Here is a 24,232-nt window from a genome sequence, read left to right as displayed (position 1 = left end):
GTCAAGCATTCTCTTCATTGCTTTTACTACCTATCATCATTATTCCTTCAACCATTTGATTCAATTCCAAATCGTAAACCAATGTTACTTTTATTTATTTTTATTCCTCCCATCTCTCAGCAATGTCCAACCCTCTAAACCTCATTCTGTCGTCCTTCTCATCCATCAGTCAGTTTCAACTAGTATCCCAGCATTAAAGGTGACATCTTATTTTTCCTTGAACAGGCTAATATCTACGGTCTATACAAAACATCTATATTGCACAAATCATTGCTATAATGAGATTTTAGTTTGCTCAGTTCTGCCTATTTGGAGCTATCTTAGGGCAAATAATCCAAATAATCTACTGCTGGCCACGCCCCCCAACTCAACGTTCACTCTCACACATGAAAATTACTGAAAACAAATGTGCAATTATACAACTGTTCAGCTTTGAAAAGCAGAAGTGGAGCCTCCTGCACTATCAACAGGAAAGCTGAAAGTGGTTTCCGAATGGTAATTCAACAACAAAACATTTGTCTTTTCCAGCAGCCATTGTACAGTGGTAACATCAGCTGACCAAACGGGCTGGAACTCAACTTAGGTTGCTAGGTAACGGGACTGGGCATGGCTGGGGCAATGGATCAGTGCCTAAGGATTGAAACTGGGAGGTTTTTGAAACAACTCATTTTCCAGACACCAAAAAACATCAATTTATTGCCAAAAACTGGTTGTTTTTTTAAGTCCTTGGGTTGTTTTTAGAAACAGTTGAGATTAAAATAGAATTACAAAAACATTCAAAATGTGAATTTTACATAATAGGTCCCCTTTAATAATGCCACTCTTATCTCCATTACCTCCTCCCCCTCATCCCTCATTCACTATTAATCCTCTTACATTTGTTTTTCCCCAATTACTAACCCTCTCATCCGTTGTCAGTCTCATCTCTAATTTCTCATCCTTTCACTCATTAAATCTTCCTTTGTTGTCCCAAAGTCCTCATCCATCATCCATACCTGCTTTTCGGCTCTCATCCCCCTCTTTTAGTCCCTCTCGTCTTCCTCATCCATTCATCTATTAGTCACTATTTGCTCTTCTGTATGATTTGTAGCGTCTGCAGAGGTTTAATCTCCAAAAACTCCAGCATTAAATGTCGCCACATTCTCCTCCATAAATCTTTTGAACTCACTATTGTGGCGCAATCCCTGCCGGTGAAATGTGAACGCATCCTTTCTTATATAAATAATCGACATCCCGTAACACTTGTGTACTTGATTTAAAGCCACAGCGGTTGGGCAATTAATCCAGAAATAAATCGTCTTCTTTTTGAAGCCATATACAAAAAGGTTTGTTGGTGTAAAAAGAATCCTAGTCCTTTTCGATTGTTTATTCACTGCCAGTATTCGCTGAGGGACAAATGAAGCCTTAGACATTCTGGTCACATTTTAGCTGACAGAACACACAGTCAGTCCATCAATATCCACCAAAATTCACATTTAGAGAAGACAGCCTTTCACTGCATTGGACTTTGTTACACACGCATAAAATACAGAGAGGCTTCCAGAAAATGAAACAGCACTCTAGCCAAACTGATTGATTTTATTTTATTGTATTACTGTAGACATAATTTGGAGCACAAATAACATGCAGTGGCCTGAAAATGTATTGTGTTCTTTCAGTTTTTTGTTGTCATATCAGATAAACAAACAGAGAAAGGCAGTTTTCAAATAATTATTTCATCTAAATTAAGAGAAACACACTACGCAAACTAACCTTGACCTTTGTAAAGATGTAATTGCTCAAATTGGGTGACGATGGTAGAAGTTTGCTCTGCAATCGGTGGGTTGCCTGTTCAAATCCTTGGATTCTGACTAAACAAAAATGGCTAGCGGGGTTCCACAAGTCTCCACTCTCGGTTCTCTTTTATTTGATGCCTATACATCAAATAAATGACTGAATATTACAAGATTTTTTACCACATACCGACAAAGCTGAGTAGTAACTAGTTAAATTTACTCAATTACCTTTACTTGAATACCTTTTTTTACATTATTTTTATGAGTATTTTTACCATCTTGTACTTTTTACTTTTACTTCAGTAATTATATTTTGAAGTATTGCGATTCTTGTTTGAGTAAAATTTCTGAATTTTCTTTTTCATTGAATGAAACATGTTTTAACCAAAAATACACCAGACACAGACGCACACCTGAAATGTTTCTTTTTAATTTCATAAGTTTTTTTTATTGAAAAAAATGTATTTGGAAAAATGTTATTTTGAATTATTGTCATTTTTGTCCTTAAAATACCAAAAAAGTCCACCTCTGTCTGATGATGTAATTTTCAAATATGAAATGATTGATAATTTGATCAGTTACTCTGGACTTGAGTAGACTTTTTACCAAATACTTTTTTACTCTCAGTTGAGTAATTTCTTGGACGGCTACTTGTTACTTTTACATGAGTAAAAATATGTTGAACTAGTGCTACTCTTACTTGGGTGCAGTTTTTGGGTACTCTACCTGTCTCTGCATACCAGTGACACACAGCTTTATGTTTTTCTTTCACAACATGACCACAGTCCAGCAGCTTCTGCCCCACAGTTACCGACGGCAACAGAAAAAAGGGGGAGGAGCTGCCAGCTACTGGTTGCTGTGGTAACCACCAACTGCCAAGAGCAGCGTAACAGAACTTAATGTCTGGAGAAACAACTTCTTGACTGAACAAAATAGATTCAAAGAATACATAAAGTTTACATCTATAATAATGTTAAAATATAACCCTATTTCACGTGAATATTTTAAAGGATTTATGTGGCTCCAGTGGCTTTTATTTGACAGTGAGTGACAGGAAAACGGGTGGTGAGAGAGTTAAGACATTCGGAAAAAGTTAACAGGAAGGGAAAAATAATTTTTAAAAACTTTTTTTTTTTATAAAACTACCGTACTGTAGCTTTAAATCAAAACTGACTTACTGCAGTTTTCACATATCCTTATTCTCTAAATATATTTGCTTTTGATGTTATTTTCCTAACTCCATTTATTTTCCTTTGAAGTGATTTGAACATAAAAACTTTATTTGCTTTACACTGTATTTTTAACTAAAACAAAAAATAACTACATTTTACAGTGAAATCTGCTTGTGTTAAAAGTTTCCTCACCTTTGCAAAAGTTGCACAAACTGGGCTGCGGTCAAAGCCGATTATGTCAGCCAGTGATCTACAAGCTGAGCGTCGGCTTTGATGAGGATGAGGCCCGGCATCCAGATAGACATCAGGAACATGTGGAGAGTCACGAGAGCTGACAGTCGGAGCTTTCTTCTTCCACTAAGACACTTTCTATTGATAATGGGGGAAAAAAGGAGAAGTATCTGTGCATTGGACACAACGCTGCACTCAAGAAAGACCCTTTTAAAACAGCTTTTGAACATAAAATCAAACATTTGTATTTCTGCTCACCCTTCTTCTCTGTGAGAATGCTTAAATAAAAATAGCTTTTCTCTTTTATTGTCTTGGCTCGATGCCAGCTGAACATGCGACTCCCTGGCAGGGAGTGGATTTGTGAGTGCCCTGGATTTATAACAGTCTCCGAGAGTAATTGTGCATCTCAGTAATTGCCTTTCCTCCTTCTTACAATATCTGGGAGCAAAATGTAATAAAAAAATGGGTTAATTTCCATTTATTGCTAGGAAAACTTTCAGTGGAACAGTGTGCACTTTAGGCTTTACCTTGAAATAAATCTGCCAGAGCAAACTGTTGTTTTCACAACCTTGGTAGAACCAATTTAAGCAAAGTAATTCAATTACTCATTTATCTCAATTAATGCATATGGTGTACACTCCTTTTTTGCTTGAAGGTCTTTCAAGAAAATCATGTGGCCCAGTGTCAAAACATATTCCCTCTTGCTTCAACTTTATTGATTTAACTTGACATTAAAATATTGGACTTTAATAAATTAGCAGCTCAACAAGCAACCTGGAATTATGGCTTAGTTAATTTGTGGTGAAATAAATGTATTTCACTCATGAGCAGCTGTAGATAGATAGATAGATAGATAGATAGATAGATAGATAGATAGATAGATAGATAGATAGATAGATAGATAGATAGATAGATAGATAGATAGATAGATAGATAGATAGATAGATAGATAGATGGATGGATGGATGGATGGATGGATGGATGGATAGGTAGGTAGGTAGGTAGGTAGGTAGGTAGGTAGGTAGGTAGGTAGGTAGGTAGGTTGGTTGGTTGGTTGGTTCATTCATTGATTCATTGATTTGTTGGTAGCAGTATGTCAGACGACTATCAGGGCCAAGAGTAGATTTTCATAAAAATCTCTGAAATTTTGAGATTAATCTCATAAAATTTCTAGACAAAAAAAACTCAGAAATTTTGAAATTAATCTGAGAAATCTTTGAGAAAATGTTAAATTTTTGCCATTTGGAAACATTTCTGAGTTTCAAAAGTCAAAAAGTTTCCAATTTGTAACTCAGAAAATTTCCAAAAGTTGAACATTTTAAATTTTCTCAACATTTCTGAGATTAATTTCAAAATTTCTGAGTCTTTTCTAGAAAATCTCAAAATCAGGGTTATTTTTTTATTTGTCATTTTTTAGCAAATTTTCAACTCTTCAAACTCAGAAACATCCAAACTTTTCTAGAAAATGTATGAGCTTTTTTAAAAATATATATTTTTAAGCAATTGTCCACTTTTCAAAATCAGAAATTTAAATTTTTCTCAAAAAAATTTATTTGGCTTTATCAAAAAGTGTTCTTTGTTTTTTGTTGTTGTTTCTTTGTCTTTTTTTAAAGCAAATTTTTAACTTCTCAAACTCAGAAATTTCCAAGCTTTTTCAAGACTTTTTTTTGGCAGAAATGTATCGCTCCTTTTTTACGCCATCATAGCCAACAAAGAAAAGTATAAAATTGCGTAAAGTATAAAAATTAAACAGACATAGTTAAAAGCAAGGCATTATATAAAAATATTTAAAAGTCAATGAATTTGTATGTCCAGTTATATTCCAATGTGTGATAGATTTACTAAAAAGTTGTAAAGAAAAGAAAGGAAAGTTTTTATGTAATATTCAGCTTTTTATGTAAATGAAAATGTGAAAAAAGTTTGGATTGGTATTCAGCCCTCCTGAGTTTTTCCAGATCTACTTTTTGCTGAAATTACTCCTTTCTGAAGGAAAACCACAGCATGGTTCTGCCACCACCATGTTTCACAGGGGACGTTTTACACCAACTATTTTATTTTGCACATAGACTCTGGTTTAATCTGACCAAAGTACTTTCTTCCACATATTTTTAGTATATAAACAAGCGTACATAAAGTTCATGGTAGAGTTATTTTCACAGCTGTTTATACCAGGAAGTCAGAATAATAACTGCCTCTAGCCTAAGTTTTATGCTTTGTGTCTAAAGAGTTACATCGTAAAAATAAAACAAGATACATCCAAGCATAGCCTCTAAGTAAAATGTGTGTGTGTCACACACACACACACACACACACACACACACACACTCCCTGACTGCTTTGGTTTGAAGTTACTACAGTGGAGGGCGAGGTTGGGATCTGCAGAGATCCTGAGCATGTCGCTGCTGGTGAAGAAGCCAGTGAAACGTGATATGTGTTTGTCAGCTCTTCTCTGACCTAAAGGTCGAAAATCTCAATGCAGCAATCTTTTTATAGGGCTGGAAATCTTGAAATCCTATATTGTGTTCCCCTAAACCGGATGTTTGTGACTGTAATTCATGTAATCCAGACAGTTTGTTATTTTTAGCCATACTTACAGTTTGGCTTAAGAAGACAGTAATTTTGTTATGTTCGCTACTGTGGACAATAAAAATATCCTTCCTGAAATGTTCATTCATCATCTTGTGCTTACTTATACACCAGCATTTGGTCCAACAAAGAAAAAAAAGTCTTTTTATAGATATTGGTCCTAATGGGTTTTGTCATTTCTTGGAATGCAATTAAGGATGAAGACGACTCATTCTGCGCTTCGGGCCACTTTCTAATTTATATCCACTGAATCACTGTCTCAATTTGTTCATTTTCAGCTAAGCTGACATGCAGCGGAGGCCTGTCTCTGTTCAGGCCAGTGGCGTCGACCAATCAGAGCAGATCTCGGTTCTACGGGGGTGGATGGCCTTTTTAGGTTCGATTTTTAAAGCCGGTCTGCAAATAACACAAACCGTTTACACGAAGCGCAAATAAAAATGTGATTTCAGTCTCCTGTTTGAAAAAGTGTGTTTTGAAAACCTAAGTTTGGCATTTAGATCAATATATTTGTCCAAAAGAACTAACAGTTATTCAAGAATTAAAACAGAATAACTTTAAGAATGTTTACAGAAGCATTAATGAGACTGATCGCACACAGGATAACCTGAACATTTTTTTGCCATAATATTCTTTTGAAACTATTTAGCAAACATTGTGTGGTGCTCTGATTCTTATATACGGCTGAACAACAAATCAATAACAATATATATTGCGATAGTGATCAATTTCAATAGGTAATATACTGTATCTGGTAGAATGTCTTATAGAATGTCAATTATTTGATCCGGAACCGCGTAGCATTCTGGGAGATGTCGGCAAAGGAAAAGGTTTAGTCCCTCAAACTCTCACGACCAGTTAAGCAAAGCTGGTGGAATCAACTGGCCTCACTCACTCTCTGGTTACCTAGCAACTCACTCATTCTTTGGTTGCCTAGCAACAACTTGTAGGGTAACTGGCACAGCTGCAGTTTAAAGTTCCTCCACATTGCCTCATAACATAACTGATTAAAAATAACAAAACAATGGCTTAGAGTGAAAACTGTGGATAAAACAGGAAAGGTCATGCCACCAGTTTGGTAGTATTTCCGATATTTAAAACAAAAAGAATTTATCAATAATTATCTACAGTATATCGCCTGATATAAAACACTTATACTACGATACATTTTTCAGCCATATCATCCAACCCTAGCTTTATGTTAATTTTAAATAATTGTATTGTTGTTGTCAATAACTTTTATACCAGTCGTTCAAATTAAATATTTATGTATTATTTTTAATGTTTCTTTTTACTATGTATGATCATAATTTTAAAACTCATTTCAGGATTTTAGAATCTGTGATTTTTATAGTTTTTATAGTGGAAATAGTAAACGTATTTAATGTTTATTAATTATTTCAGAGTGGCTTTAGCATGGATTGGCATTTATAGGAGACCTTTAAGCAAAATTCAGTATTTGCACGTTTTAGTACTTCCATTTGGGTCTCTACTGCTGCAGTCCATTTGCTAAAAAAAACATTATCTAAGAATGATTTTGTGGAAAAAATTAAACCTATTCAAGGAAGCGTGGTAGGTCACCTTTAATCCAGTTGCAGTGACTTTGGTAGTGCTGTGTCATTGTTCGTTTCCCTGGTGTTTCCCTATTCGGATCAATAAAGTCGTCTCGTCTCAATTTTGGAAATTGAGTTTGGACGTTTTTGGCTGCAGCTTTTAAGCCACAATGACATTGCTAGTTGGACAACGTCCCCAGTAAAAGTGCTGAATAATTAACAGGTTGATATTGGATGAAGTTGTAAAAGTGTGGCTATGTGGGCTAAAATATGACATTTTTTCTTTTAATAAAATAGCCCAATCTCACGCTACATGGAGAGTTTAAATAAACTTATATGCTGTTCATTCTTGTCACAGTTCAAATTGTTTTCATTGTTACTGATTTTCTTGCTGCATTTTATATGCATGTTGAATGACATGTTCTCTTGTCTTGCCCATGTTGAGAAGTGGCTATGACAAATGGGCTTATGTGTGAAGTTATATCTGTAACCTAGGCAAAATGAAATCTTATGGACACTCTTATCCAATTAAAAAAAGAAAATTAGAAATTTTAGTTAAAAACAGTTTCAGTTCAATTATATTTAATAATAAATGTAGCACATTTAAAAACAACAGCTGACCAAAGTCCTTCACAGTTATTACCTATTATAATAAAATACTGTGATGAAATAAAATGCAAAAGTGTCAAAATTTTTCAAAACTATTTGGCAAAACATCAGTCAAAAGACCAGACCAGAGTTGGACTTTTCCTGAATAAATACATTTTCTGCAATAAAAGATTAATTTATTTAACATTTTACACGTCTTTTCTTGAGGTATCAATAAATTTGTAGGGTGGCATACATAAATAATCTTTGAAATCAGATTATCTTACAAAAATAGTTTTGAACCATTCGGTTTAGTTAAACTTCTTTCACTTCGTTAACCTTTAAGTTTGCAGATGATGCAACATAAACTTTGGTGCTTCAGAAAAAAGAATCAAGCCTCTCCTCATCCAGTCTCACCTGCAGCTCCTCGTCTCTGAAAAACCTGATATCTGTGACACGCCCGACCGAGGAGCCACTCAGCGGCAATTATCAGCCCGGTGCGCCGCTCCGTTTCTGAGCAAAGCTCCGCTAGGTGACAGGCATCTACAGTCTGTAGTGTCAGGTTGTGTAAAGCAGAATCCGGCTGTGTGAAATACAGAGAAAAAAGGAACTCAGCCTGCCTGAATATTTTAGTGTGTATTCCATACATGCATAATATTTCTGAAATATTAATGTTTGATTAAAAGAGATTTATCTTCAAATGCTCTTCACTACTTTATGTTTATGTTCACACTGCTGCCTGAAGTGACCCAATTCCGATTTAAATGTTGTTGTTTTTTTGTTTACCTTCATGTGATCTGTATCTGATCTTTTCATGACAGTCTGAACACAGATCGGATTTTTTTTGGATGTAACCCAGGCTGCTTGAATATGTGGTCCTAAATCCGATACAGTATCGGATCTTTTCAAGTGAACTGAATCTTAACCTGAACGTCACTGATGCTCGACGAACGTCACTACTCTGCGTCCTGATACTCGCAAGCGGGCAGTAAAACAACAACCATGACGGACGATAATGAGGATTAAGTTGTTAATGTGCTGCTCCGGTCGGACAACAACTTCAAAATCGTAAGACGTGCTCCACCGTTAGCATCCACGTTTACTTCCGCAAACAGAGCACTTCTTCTTCTTATTATTTATTTATGGCGGTTGGCAAAACACTGAGCACGCTCTCTATGTTATTGCGCCCTCTACTGCGCATGCGGGACACTTTCAGGTCGTTTGCAGGTCACACTGGAGATCACATACAGTCATGTCCAAAAGTATTGAGAATGACACAAATATATTTTCACATGATCTGCTGCCCTCTGGTTTTCATGTGTGTATGTCAGATGTTATCACATACAGAAATACAATTGCAATCATATTATGAGCAACAAAAGCTTTTAATGACAGTTAGAATGAGTTAATGCAGCAAGTCAATATTTGCAGTGTTGACCCCTCTTCTTCAGGACCTCTGCAATTCTCCCTGGCATGCTCTCAATCAATTTCTGGACCAAATCCTGACTGATAGCAGTCCATTCTTGCACAATCAATGCCTGCATTTTGTCAGAATTCCTAGGTTTTCGTTTGTCCACCCGTCTCTTGATGATTGACCACAAGTTTTCAATGGGATTAAGATCAGGGGAGTTTCCAGGCCATGGACCCAAAATCTCTATGTTTTGTTCCCTGAGCCAGTTAGATATCACCTTTGCTTTATGGCAAGGTGCTCCATCATGCTGGAAAAGGCATTGTTCATCACCAAACTGCTCTTGGACGGTTGGGAGAAGTTGCTCTCTGAGGACATTCTGGTACCATTCTTTATTCATGGCTGTGTTTTTAGGTAAGACTGTGAGAGAGCCGACTCCCTTGGCTGAGAAGCAACCCCACACATGAATGGTTTCAGGGTGCTTTACAGTTGGCATGAGACAAGACTGGTGGTAGCGCTCACCTCGTCTTCTCCGAACAAGCTGTTTTCCAGATGTCCCAAACAATCGGAAAGGGGATTCATCAGAGAAAATGACTTTACCCCAGTCCTCAGCAGTCCACTCCCTGTACCTTTTGCAGAATATCAGTCTGTCCCTGATGTTTTTCCTGGAGAGAAGTGGCTTCTTTGCTGCCCTCCTTGAGACAGGGCCTTGCTCCAAGAGTCTCCGCCTCACAGTGCATGCAGATGCACTCACACCTGCCTGCTGCCATTCCTGAGCAAGCTCTGCACTGCTGGTAGCCCGACCCCGCAGCTGAAACACTTTTAAGAGACGGTCCTGGCGCTTGCTGGTCTTTCTTGGGCGCCCTGGAGCCTTTTTGGCAACAATGGAACCTCTCTCCTTGAAGTTCTTGATGATGTGATAGATTGTTGACTGAGGTGCAATCTTTCTAGCTGCGATTTTCTTTCCTGTTAGGCCATTTTTGTGCAGTGCAATGATGACTGCACGTGTTTCTTTTGAGATAACCATGGTTCACAGAAGAGAAACAATGATGCCAAGCACCAGCCTCTTTTTAAAGTGTCCAGTGGTGTCATTCTTACTTAATCATGACAGATTGATCTCCAGCCCTGTCCTCATCACCACCCACACCTGTGTTAATGGAGCAATCACTGAAACAATGTTAGCTGGTCCTTTTAAGGCAGGGCTGCAATGAAGTTGAAATGTGTTTTGGGGGATAAAGTTCATTTTCTAGGCAAATATTGACTTTGCAATTAATTGCTGTTACGCTGATCACTCTTTATAACATTCTGGAGTATATGCAAATTGCCGTTATAAAAACTGAAGCAGTAGACTTTGTAAATATTAACATTTGAATCATTCTCAAAACATTTGGCCATGACTGTATAGGTCGCATTTATTTGGAAGTGTGAACGACCACGCTAAATAAATAAATAAATAAATTAGATTTCACAGAAAATCAGATTTGGGTCTCTTCTGGCTGCAGTATGAACATAGCCTATTTTGAGTAGAATTTTGTGGAGTCAAATCCATGTTTGTGTGCAAGCTTTGGCAGACATGCATAAGCAAAGATAATTTTAGGAGTATTTAATAAGTTTCAAATTAGATTTAATCTCATTTTATGTAAGAAATCAGGATTAACAGACTTCTCAATATAAAATATATATTTTTAAAGAGTGTACTCCAAAATTTGTTTGTTTGAACACATGATCACATTAATGCAGTGGTTCCCAAAGATTTTCTGGGCCCTCCTATGGATTACAGTAAAATTCCACCCCGCCGGAAAGAAAAAAGAATCAACTGGGCATACACATCATTCAACCAGACATAAAACTCCACTGAAGTTTATTTCACAATTCAGGTTGCAACAAAACACACTACAAACCATCCTTACAGTGAAACACTTTTGTGTAACTTTTTTTTTTTAATTCATCCATTCCACTTCCAGCACCTCCCCTGCAATGGCACTGCGCCCCAAGTAGGGGGCGCACCCCACATTTGGGAACCACTGCATTAATGTCTTGCTTATTTTTCATGTCAGATACTTAATGACAGCCATTGTGTCATGCATTAGGTGTTGCTGCTTTCAGAGCAACACAGTCTAGTCTCAGGTTTTAAAGTATAAATCAGTTTAAAAACAGTTTCATGGGATTTTAAAGGGAGTCTATTACGCTAAATTCACATTTTGCACCTTTTTATACTTTCATTTTTATCTCTACTGCTTCTGTCCAAGTGCTTAGAAAAAAGCACCCAGACTGTTTTTTGGCAATAAGTTAACGTTTTTTGGTGTCTGGAAAATGAGCTGCTTCTATCGATGGGCACTGCCCCATTACCTAGCAACCCAAGCAGAGCTCCAGCACATTAGTAAGCTGGTTTTACCATTGTGTGTGCTGTACAATGGCTGCTGGAAAAGACAAGTATTTTATTGTTAACTTATCATTCATAAACCACCTGCTGCATTCTTGTTGGTTGTGCAGAAGGCTCTACTAATGCTGTTCAAAGATGTACTGTTGTATAATTGTGTATCTGTTTTCAGCCATTTTCACGTGCGAGTGTAAACTTTGAGTTTGGGGCGTGGCCAGCAGCAGCTTATTTGGATTTAAAGTGACAAACATCTCAAAATAGGCTGAACTGACCAGACTGAAATCTCATTATCTAAATGATTTTGCACAAAAATGAGATGAACATGTTTTTTATAGCCCATAAACCTATCCTAGCCTGTTCAAGGAAGCATAGGTCACCTTTGAACAATCTCATTCAATAAAAATGTTAACACTGTAGATGAATGTAACATTGCCCAGCTGGTGCAGCAGATAGAAACCAGGACGTGTTAATGTAGCTGTGAATCTGCTCAAGCAGATTGTGATATTTTTCAACCTGAATGTGAAAATATCTTTTTCACATGTGGTAGACAGTCAATAACAGTTTTCTAACTAGACCTTTAAAGGCTGACACCCAACTCACTAAGCACATTGTTTATCATTTCTCTCGTCTCTTATCCCTCTTGTCCATACTGCCCCCATCACTCCCATCTCTGATTCAGTCTCATTTCTCATCCTTCTCATTAGTTTTCCTCCATTTCTCTCCCAAATTTCCCTCTGGCCAACCAATCCCTCCCATTCCTCATCCATTTCATCCTTTATTCAATCTCATTGCTCTTATCCTTATTGCTCTCCCCATCCCTCTCATCCCTGTTCTTCTATTTAGTATTATCTCATATCCCTAACATTTATCATTACTCTCTTACCTCATTCCTTACGCATTTCATCCTTCTCATCCTTATTTTGTCTTCCTTTTGATTTCATCATCTCTTCTTATTACAGATATTTTGTTCTATGCTGTCTCCTTGTTCTCAAAATAGATTAATAAAGCAAAAAAAAGGACAAATGCTTGGATTTTGACACAAACATCAACCTGTGAAATCTCTTTCTTGCTATAAAAATCGAACATAGATCATTGTCTGCATTACGTGATCTATATCACATTTAGAGCCAATCACGTCTGTGCCTCACAGGAGCACAAGCACCGCTGTAGATCTTTTTTTTTTAATTTAAAGGAGCGTGAGTCAGCAAATAGAAGGTCATAATTTTACCCTGTCATCTTTTAAATGTCACACGTTTCCTTGTTACAGTAATACAGAAGCTAAGATTGTTTGGAGCTCAACGATCTGAGCTTCACAAAGCGCAGTATTTAGGAATGGCAACTTATTGTCATCGAATTAAAAGAGACATTGGTGAAACGAGCGTGCTCGGTCAGTTTGTGGCATCCGTCGATGTGGCGGGAACGAGTCCAGGTCCGTCTGCGGACCTGACAGGCTGCAGCTCATTAAACCCCCGTCAGACACCGGGAGGTCAAGACGACAGCAAAATCTCAGGCGAATGCATGTATGCATACCGCATCTGCAAAAATATGCACAGAGGCAGGAGAGGATAATACTCCAAACCAATCAGATGATTTATATTCTACATTTTAATCTGTACTGCTGACCAGTTCTGAGAAATCTTTAAACGGAGCACAAAGAGAATTACGTTGTTAAGGTTGAAGCCCATGGGAGCATATTTGTCGGAACATGTCTCGACATTGCATGGTAAATTAAAGCATGATTTAATTTGCTTTAGCTTATATTTTCCTCTCGTAGCAAGCGGTGCACCTGCAGGGTTACTCTGCTCTGTTTTAGGGCAGATGGCAGATTGGCTTCTGGGAAGCAGGATGACAATGTTGCTGCAGAAGGCTTCACAGTGGGGCAGACAGAGAAAGAATGGGGCCACAGTGTGGCACAGAGGATGTGATAAGAATAAAAAACTTGTTTATTAGTGTTTTATTCCACTATGCTTTAACAATAAACAAAGTATGACATGCATGTTTTTTAATTTTTACTTTCCTGCAGGGATTCCTGATGCAGCAGAACCTGTGTCTAGTTTTATTTCTGAGCTGCTCTTTTGCAAGGTCAATAAAATGAGTCGTATGCCAACCTCAGGCTGTGCCGTGCCTCTCCATCTCTCTTTGACCTTTGTGCTTCCCTTTTTCCTCTCCTCCCTCCCTATTCTCTTAGCATGTAAGATTCATATATGTCTATTTAATTTTTTTATCGTTTTAAATGATTTCTCTTCCTTGTTTGCTGGTCAAATCACCTGGGATCTAATGTGTGTAGCAGGGAGGAGGGAGAGAGGATGGAGCAGGATCTCTGTCAGCTCCGCCTGTTGAAGGGCCAGTCAAGGGGAAAGGATTAGATACATTCTGTCCTTCTCACACATCGACTTATCAGGTCCACACTACTAGGCTACTCAAAGAGAGGCCTGTGTTTGGGTTGTGTTGCACAGCTGGTTAAAATAAAGGTTTGGGATAAAAGAAACATTTATTTCACATTGCAATACAGAAAATTGCATCTTACAGGTTCTACAAAAGGGAAGGGGATGTTTTTAGAAGCAGATACGTAATTTTAAAATCTACTAAAACAGATAAGAACTGACAGAGTGTGACTACCTTTTGTCAACAGGAGACAAGAAAATTTAATACCAATATTTTACATATTTTGCATGTTTTTCCATTTGGGTCTCTACCTATTCTAAAAACAAGCCAAACACTTAAAAAAACACCCAGACATTTTGTTGGAAATAAGTTCATGTTTTTTGGTGCCTGGAAAATGAGCTGCTTCAAAAACCTTCCATATGTAATGTCACAAATCAGTAGCCTCTGCCCGCTGCCTAGCAACTCCAGAAGAGTTCCGCCCGTTACCTAGCAACCCAAGCTGCTCCAGCACGTTTGGCTAGCTGGTTTTGCTGCTGTAGGTGTGTTATTGCTGAATTATCATCCAAAAACCACTTGCTGCATTCTTGTTGATTGTGCAGGATGCTGTACTAATGCTTTTCAAAGGTTGAATAATTATCTGTTTGCAGCCATTTTCACGGGCAAGTGCAAATGCTGAGTTGGGGGCGTGGCCAGCTACAGTTTATTTGTAGGCAGAACTGACCAGACTGAAATCTCATCATCTGAGAATGAGTTTTTGCAAAAAAAATAAAATTTAGTTGTTGGGTGGGTTATTATTACTCTGCTACCCCCCACCCCAAAAAAACAATTTTAACAATTGATTTTCCAATAATTAAATCTTCAAAAACAGAAAATTCAATTCATAGATTAAGTTGATTTATTGCCCAGCCCTTTGCCAGAATGTTATTATTTTTTTCAAACTACAATTTTTTTTGTCAGAAGGTTTCATTTACTGCTGTGGTTGTACTTTCACCACAGTGCACTTTTAAATCCCTTGGATGAGTGTCAGTTTGCCAAGTCTCCAAACTTCTACTCACACTTAGCATTTATTTTTTTCTATTTCTGGACAATTACACATAAATCTTATTATTTTAAACTCACAACTGAGTTGCAAACATTGCCCTCACTACTTTGCCTTGCACGGCCTTTGTTATGCATTAATGCCCAGGTTCAGCGTTCCATGCACAGCCTGGTCACAGCTTTCAGCTGCAGGCTCAGTTTACTTCTTTTCCGCCTTTTTTTCCCTTTCTTTTTTTTAAAAACATTTTTCACAATTATTGTCATGTTAATTAAAGCTCAGAGTCATATAAATAAACAGTAAAAAAATTATTACTTTTATTTTTAACTTTTATGCTGCCATTCTTCGACATAGCCTCTAATTAATTAATAATAAACAATGTGTCTTTCTTCTTCTGTTTGTAATACGTAATGTAATTCATAATGTAACGAGTATTAAAATGGAGTCAATTTTTCCTGTTTTCCCCAACCCACATTTCACAGCATTCCTTCAATTACGAACTTTTTCTACCTTTTCTTCGATGCGTGTTAAGGTGACAGGGCTCCTCTGATCACGTCAGAGGAACATCGTCTGTTGTTTTGCATCAGAGCTGTCACATCACAGCAGATCTTCACCGTGTCAGCCACGTCTACAGCCTCTCAAGCTCGCAGCTGCTCTTCAGGAGCCACATTTCAGCAGATTTCCCCCTCTGAGCCACTTTAATTTCAAACTTCTCACCTCAAAAGTGAGATCCCACAGCATTTTTTGCAAATTTAAATGAAAACAGAAAAAGCTGTGAAGAGCTAAAACACTTAAAAGTTTGATTAGCAAAGATAATCACTTGCCAAAAAAAGCTATCTTTTACTGCATTGTGAGCTTCCTTCATCTAAAATGTTGAGAACAGTCACTACTACTAAAAACATAAAAGCGACTTATTAAGCAAAGTATTATGCACACCCCGTCAAATAAAGTGTTACCTATTTCTATCTTAAAGAAAAAGATATAAAACTTCAAATATTTCACAATGAGATTAACATAGATAGAAAAACCTTACGAAAACCTTATATAGTAGCAGAAAGTATGAGGGCCACTTTAAGAAAGGCTTACAGTATTCAATTATGCCGCATGAACTGATCAGTACATCATTGCGAGGGAACGCAAAAGAAGAATGTTCCCTAAGGGGCTCCGTAATTTTTATTGGCGGTTGGCAAAAAACGTTAGTTTTTAGATTAAAATCTCGCTTCACAATCTGGGGTTTATCCCCTTGATTTTGATTCTTACCTGTACATTTTCTACCGAGCCAATCAGCGAACAGAAGAAGTTGTGAACGATGACGTCAATTTTCTGCGCTGTTTTTTAGAATTGTAGTCCGCCTGTAGTCTTAGCGATAGCAGCGGTGGAAGTAAACTTCCAAATATTAAGTTAACATTAACAGCCACATTACTTGGCTCTGCAGTTATTTAAACAACCACAAATTCAATTTCCGGTAAGTTTCACAGCGTCAAAATGGCGTCACAGACAAACGTTAGCAGTTAGCTGAATTAAGCTACATGGAAATGTGTGTGCGTAGATTCCTGAAACGTTAACAGATTTTCCCCATGTGGCCGTAAACACGCAGGAATGTGCGCCAGCTCCTGCCCTGCATGTTGACATGTAAACATGATGTCAGCCTACAGCCAACGGGGTGAACATGAGGAAAAGTCTGATTCTGGCGGCTGCAGAACATGTTCTGGAGGCCATAATGTGTTTGCATTAAACAAAAACGTAGTTTCCATGTGACGTCATACCTGAATTTCAAGTCCAGCACCCTCTTACCTAAAATATCCCAGGCATAAGACGTCGGGATTATTCATGACGTTTGCACCTTCTGATGTGAAATGGCGCAGCTCTCCAGACGGAAGACGCCGACAAGTAGCAAAGGTTACATGATTACTGAAAATCACAGGTTATTCCCTCGCTTGCTATGTAATTGACAGCCTGACACTTTCTGCTAACGCTGAATTTCCCTCTCTCTTTTTCCTCTATTTTCCTCTCCAGCTCATTTGCCATGTCTAAGACAGCGGTGAAGAAGCTGCACTGGCGGTCCAATGTGCAGGATACCTTCATCCCCTTGCTTGGCGCGTCTGGAGAGCTGGGGGTCGCGGTTGGTGGCGGAGCAGATTATGGAGAGTTTCCTTTCGTTACGTCGGCTCCCGGCGGCAGCCTCACAGTGGGAGACGTCATCCTAGAGATCGGGGGAACTCCGGTACTGGGGATGACTTTAGGAGATGTTCGAGGAGTCCTCAACTCCTGCCCCCATCCGATCCGTATCAAAACTGTTTCACCAGGTATGATTCTAGTTTTGAGTACAAATGAAGTTCAGGTGATGTTTTTCAATGGTTTGCCGTTTGTGAAGTTACAAGGTAAAAATATTAACAGCAATATTTTTGGTTTATTTAGCGCAGGGATCTGCGACCTTTGGCTCTTTGGACTTTCCACAATGGCTCTTAAGAACTTAAAACTGATAAAGAACCAACTATTATTTTTAAATATAGATAATAGATATAAAACAAATGCATGTCAGCTTATTTCATGGAACAGTTGCATTGAATTTCCGTAACAAAATGACACTAAAATTACTTTTAAAACATATTTTCTTGTCATTAGGTTGGCAAATATGCACTTTTATTTATTTAAAATCAAACCAATCAATCAAGTTTATTCGTATGGCATATTTCAGCAGTTGAAAGTGTTTTACATCATAAAAACACAAAAATAAAAAGTCATAAAAACACCTAACAGTCGACAAGTGAGATATCAGTGACAAACATAATCAAATCATCATTAAAATAATCAATACACGTCCAATACATTGGTCAATATTTCATTGATTATGTTTCAAAAACAACTCTAAACAGGTTTAGTCTAGATTTAAAGGCACTCAGTGTTTTGGCTGTTTTGCAGTTTTCTGGAAGTTTGTTCCAGATTTGTGGTGCACAGAAGCTGAATGCTGCTTCTCCATGTTTGGTTCAATTAATTTGAAATGAGTTTAATTTGTAGTAACTCTGTCCAGTCATATAGTCAAATCCAGAACCAATGACATTCTTTGCAGTTTAATCCCAATTATAATCCAGTGCAGTCAGAAACAGTTGGTCCTTTGACGCCAACTGGTAAGAAGGGAGTCACTGAATTTGCAGCTTCTAAACATCCGTGATGCATAAATTTATTTACTGTGAAAACTAGTATTCTTTACTCATATTGGCATAAATAAACTTTCATGCACTTGTAGACGGCTTAATTTGGTGCTGCCTATTTTACAAACCTTCTGTGAATGTGTCATTTCACACCAAAATAGTCTGAATCACAGAGGCTGTCGTCTATTTACTTTCAGCTCTATTTTCCTTTTTACCCTCTCAAGAACCAAATCTGCTGCTTGTAGCATTTTACTGCCGACTTGTCAATGACTCTGTGTTTGAGTGTGCATGTCAAGTAAGCTGGTCAATATTTGGGTTGTCTCCACAATCAGTGATGACACATGACAAAGGGATGTGCAATATGGTTTTCTGTTAACCACAAGAGGCCTTGATGTTGTGATTCGGGGGTTTGAGACATGGATATCTTTGTTGGCTCTGAACAGGGTAATATGTCACCTGACCGTGGCTCCCCGTGGCCTTGGCTTGTTTGATTGATAGCTGATTTGGACACAAGGGTATAAATGGGCACCTTTGCTCCTGGTGGAGATCCATTATCAGCTGTGAAGCCTTCCTGGCCATCCCCAGGCAGCTTGACTGCATGCAACCTGGACAGTGATGGATGTGTTGCTGCTCTGGCTCGGTGTGGCACACCTCCTCCTCCCACTCTCTCTAGGACTATTACTACTACTACAACTCCCTCTGCCCCAGCTTTCAAATACAGGACACCAAGATGGGCTCCCCAGATGCAGGAAGCACAAATAGCAATGATGCCTTGATACTCACAAACTGGGAAATTTAAAAAGAGGCTGTAGACAGAGCAGACTTTAAGCTACGTCTAAAACTGTCATTGTTTGGGGCGGTGTGTTTACACTGCAAAAACACAAGATCATACCAAGTATTTCTATTATACTTGAAATAAGAAAAAACAAACTTAGAAGCAACTTTTTAGCAAAATATAGCAGCTTGGTTTAAGTAAATAATCCCTAAATAGTGATAGAAAAATGACTAGTTCCACTGGCGGATTATTTAATTTATAATATGGGACAATGTTTTGTTATAAGTGAAATAATCTTCAGTTTCAATAAAATAATTATTTCATTGATGGATTTATTGATATTTTCCATCAATATTAAGGAATTAATTACTCAAAACAAGCTCCTATATGTTGCTGAAAAGTTACTTGCAAGGCAGTTCTGTTTTATTTCATGTGCACTAGAAACTAGATCAAAAACACTTAGTAAGATATTGTGTTTTTGCAGTGTATCAGCTTTGTGCAACTAGAGGTAGATTTTTATGTATTGAACACTGCAAAAACACAACATTTTACCAAATTGATCAAATTCCAAATATTTTTGTCTAGTTCAAGTACCTTAATACATTTTAAACAAGACAAAATTAACTTACAAGTAACTTTTCTGCAAAATATAGGAGCTTGTTTTAAGTCAATAATTCCTTAATATTGCTAAAAAGTCACTTGTAACAAGTAATTTTTCCCATTAGTGAAATAATCTGCCAGTGGAATTAGCACTTTTTCATCAATATTAAGGAGTTATTGACTTATAACAAGCTCCTATGTGTGGCTGAAACGTTACTTTTAATTTAGTTTTGTCTTATTTCAAGTTTATGAAGATATTTGGATCAGAAGCTACACCAAAAATACTTGGTAATATTTGGTTTTTTGAAGTGAATTGTTAAAACTTAAAATTATGACTGACAGAATTTTCTTACGCTGGAAAATGGGGAGACCCATAATGCGAGTTTCACATTTTGCATGTTATTTTACTTCCATTTGGGTCTCTACTGCTTCTAAAAACAAATGTATAAAAAAAAAGAAAAAAAACAGCCAGTTTTTGGCAATAAGTTAAATGCTTTTTGGTGTCTGGGAACCAAGCATTTTCAAAAACCTTTGGAATATAAGCCAGGAATCAGTGCAGCCCAGACCGTTACCTAGCAACCTCAGCAAAGCCCAGCCCGTTACCTAGCAACCCAAACAGAGTTCCAGCACTTTTGGTGAGCTGGTTTTACTGCTGTATACACTGTGTACAATGGCTGCTAGAAAAGACAAGTGTTTTGTTGTTGACTTACCAGGTAGAAACCACTTGCTGAATTCCTGAAGAAGTTGGAGGTTTCGAGTTTTCAAAGACGTACAGTTGCATAATTGCACATCTGTTGGCAGCCATTTTGACATGCGAGTCTAAACGTTGAGTTGTGGGGCGTGGCCATCAAATTATTTGGATTTAAAGTGTCAAGAGGCCCTAAGACAGCTCATCCTGATAGGAGCTCAAAATAGTCAGAACTGACCAGACTAAAATCTCATCATTTAAGAATGATTTTGTACAAAAGCTGTAATGGACGTGTTTCGTATAACCCATACATATCCCAACCTGTTCAAGGAAGTATAATAGGTCACCTTTAATGCAAATGTACATCACACATTTTAGATTTATAGTCCAAAACATATTTGAAAACTTATTTTTATGCCACTTTGTTTTGTTGTACCTCCTAAAATCCCAATGAAATACATTGAATTTTATGGATATACTGTGATGAAACAGGGAAGTTTCAGGAGGTTTGGCTCTGTAATCCAAGCGCAGTTGGCTCCCTGAGTCAAAGAGCAAATTTTCAGGCCTGAACAGACTAGAAAACATCAGGTGTTTTATAACACATTGAACAAAAGCCCATAATTTCTCCCTAAAGGCAACAGACGAGATTAAATTCTCCTTTACAGACAGCCGCCATATGTGACCATTCATACTTACATGCAGCTAACCGCCAGACATGACGTTGAATCCTTTGGTATTTTTAAAATCAGTCTGTTACTAGGTAGAGTTAGTGTGACAGACAGGAGGGTGGGGGGTGTCAGAGGTGTCAGGGGTGCAGACAGACAGGCGGATGCCTGCAGGGGTCGCACCGACAGAGTTGTCGTGTGAGGGTGACAAGTGAAGATGTGTTCAGCCCATCAATAACAGGAAGCGAGCTGTCATCAAATGCCGTAAAGCTCTGGAGATGTTTTTAAGAGATCACAGAAAGAAAACGGAGTCCTGCTGATCCACACCGACTCCTTCCTATGTCTCCATTAACCTCTGTTTTCTCTATTTTTATACATGAAGGAGACTCAGTTCACAGTCAGGTTAAATGCACAGTGAGGTGTTAGTGTCAGGGTTTAGGTCATAAAACATTGTTTTTAAATCCATCCTAGTAGCAGAAATGATTTGGATACAGTCAAGCTTGGCATAGACGAGTTACCACCGTCAAAGTATAACTTTTATTTTTATTTGGCCTTTTTTATACAGGTTGTCTCATTGAGATCCAAGATATGACTTACAAGAGAGACTCGTTTCGATAAAACATTACAAAGATTACAAACACAGCAACAACAAAAAAATTAAGAAGTTTGACTCAATTAAATAAGCTAATAAAATATGGGCCAAAAATAAGAGCAAGTTTCTTAAGAATTATAATGTGCTCAATAAGCATGCTAGTTTGAAAATTGTTGCGTTTATTTGGTGTTTATGCTGTATTTTTTTTTATTAAATCGGTGTATCAAAATAAGGATAACAGAAAAATGATTGTGAAAGACAAAGTATAAATTTTTGTTTATTTGTCCTTATATTTTTCACTCAATGTCTCATACCTCACTCCTAATAGATAGATAGATAAATAGGGCTGGACGATATGGCTGAAAAAGAGTATGGCTGAAAATATAAGAGTTTCATTTCTTCACGCAGTTGTTGCTTATTTTTAAAAGTTATGAGGGAAAATGGCGAACCTTAAACCGCAGTTGTGCCAGTTACTCAACAAATTGTTGCTAGGCAACCAGAGTGAGTGAGTTGCTAGGTAACCAAAGAGTGAGAGAGTTAATTCCGCCAACCGAAATTCAGTGAATATTCCATATATTGACTATTCTATCAGATTTATTATCTATTTATTTATTATTTAGTCGTATTTAAATCACTTACAATATCACACTTCTGTATGTATTTTTATAAATTTTATATTGCGTATGGTTATATTTGAATTTACCAGTATTTAACACTTCGGATGGAGTAGCTACCAATAAAGTATATCCTACTCTTTCCTATTCCATTGATTTATTGTTCATCCTTACTAGATAGATAGATAAATAGATGCTTCCCACCATGCATGGAAATTCACATTACAGCTCAAGATTGCTTATGGCAATAAACAACTCACAATTACATCACAATAAACAATATAAAATACCTAAAAGTTATGCACTTAGTAAAATAATGTATAAGAAACAACTTAAGCTATGCTAATTCGTAGCTTCTAATTCTGGTTCCTCCTCTTTATGCTGTTTGTGTTTTGTTTGCCCTCCCCTCAGGCTCCACATTGTGCAAAGATCTCAGGTTATATCTGAGTAAGTGCTTCACACCCGGCTCAGTGGACAGCCAGCTTCAGCAGGTCATCAGAGAGAACCTCTACCTCCGAGCCGTACCCTGTGAGTCGCCCTCTCTCTCTCATTTTTTCGTAAATCTCCGATCTTTCTCCGCCTGCTGCTGGTTTGTGTCCTTTATGTCTCCTCTGCTTGCATTTACACCTCTCATGTGATGTCATCTGTCAGCTCATGTCAGTTTAAGGCTAATATTAAATCGACTTCAACCTGGCTTATGTTCATAATTTAGCCAAGCGTGTCTCTTCGTTTTCATTACCGGCCTCATTAATTCTGTGACAACGTATCTCCTGCTGCTGTCACGTGAATATCCTGGTGTTAATTAGTACTTAAGCATGCAGAACTGTTTTCCTCACTTCCTCATGTCGAAGCATGCTCCCACTAGGTGATTTGATTTACTGAATAATTCAACTTTGCACATGAAATGGTCAGTTGCAATTAAATTTAATGAAAATTTAAGGAGAAGGCAACCAGTTTGGGCAGTCAGTATTGCCACAACACGGTTTATTTTGTGTTGTGCAGGCAGTTTGACCAGGTGGTGCTAAATCTGAGGGTAGTTGACTGAAACAGGTTCTTCCAGTTTTTTTTATTTATTTATTTTTATCCCGCACAAGCAATTTCATTTTGATTATAATAAATAAAAGCATGCAGAGTGGCAGCCAAAGGCAGCTAGTAGTCGTACATCTGTTGCTATCTTAATCCCCTCCATGGTGACGTCACTGCGAACGGCTGCAGGATATAACAGCTGACTATTCTGAGTCTGGAATCGCAATTTGCTTTTCCTAATGTAATTTTCTGCCTTGTTTTGCGTTTTTTAAATTTTGCTTTTTACAAGCGGTGATGCAGAGGACACCACCCATCACTGTTCTCTCTTTGTGTGTGTGTGTGTAGTCTTAACCTTGTCGTAGTACTGTGGAGTTGCTGTTAATCTCTCCTTTAGTCCAGGAAGTAGGTCAAATGGCACAGTCTGCCGCCACGCCACACAACTCACCCTCTGACAGAACAAAGAGCGGTCCAGAACGCACAAGACGGCGTGAGAGAGCCTCGCTTTATCTCTCAAATTGAAGTTTAATTGCAATTTTAACTGTTTTTCATCTTATTACCACGCTTTGCATCTACAAGTGGCTGCTCAGGGACGGCACAATCCAAATTAACTCCGCCGCTCTCTGCTTTTTTTTCTTTTTTTTTTAATAATTAAAATGAGCAAATCAGATGAAGGCGAGCCAGAGGAGGATTTAAGGAAACAGTGCCCCGATTTTAATTATTGATTAAAAAAGCAAAAAAGGAGTTTTTTAATCCGTCTTGCTTTATTGTTGGGAAACTTTATGAACTTCCTGCCATCTCTGGGCGTTTTAATTTAGTAAGAGTGACAACGAGGCAGGCTCGGCCCCCTGGGTGTGTAATCCCCTGATCTCCTGAAGATGACACAGTAAGATGCTGTTGTTCTCATGCTCACACCGGCGCAGCCTGATCCCCACGCAGCTCAGGCAGCATCACTTCTTATTTCAGACCATACAAGTTTCTTTTTTTTTTCTTTCCCGCTCATATTGTTTGT

At 37.8% G+C, this 24,232-nt stretch overlaps 1 protein-coding gene across 5 annotated transcripts in view; it reads left to right on the top strand.

Annotated features, from left to right (window-relative positions):
• The window catches only part of magixb (MAGI family member, X-linked b), a 74,361-nt gene that overhangs the window by 9,657 nt on the left and 40,472 nt on the right, over window positions 1-24,232 (top strand). For 4 of the 5 annotated variants that reach the window (XM_028016048.1, XM_028016040.1, XM_028016063.1 and 1 more), the window contains exons 2-3: window positions 17,128-17,417; window positions 22,609-22,725. In XM_028016048.1, the coding sequence (XP_027871849.1) occupies window positions 17,128-17,417; window positions 22,609-22,725 (407 nt within the window). Of the gene's footprint in view, window positions 1-16,623; window positions 17,011-17,127; window positions 17,418-22,608; window positions 22,726-24,232 lie in introns of those variants that run through there. The other variant, XM_028016055.1, reaches the window with a different exon arrangement.

The sequence above is a fragment of the Xiphophorus couchianus genome, chromosome 1, assembly GCF_001444195.1.
Source record: "Xiphophorus couchianus chromosome 1, X_couchianus-1.0, whole genome shotgun sequence".
Lineage (NCBI taxonomy): Eukaryota > Metazoa > Chordata > Actinopteri > Cyprinodontiformes > Poeciliidae > Xiphophorus > Xiphophorus couchianus.
The sequence above is the reverse complement of the archived record's forward strand: the minus strand, read 5'-3'. Positions and strand labels throughout refer to the sequence as shown.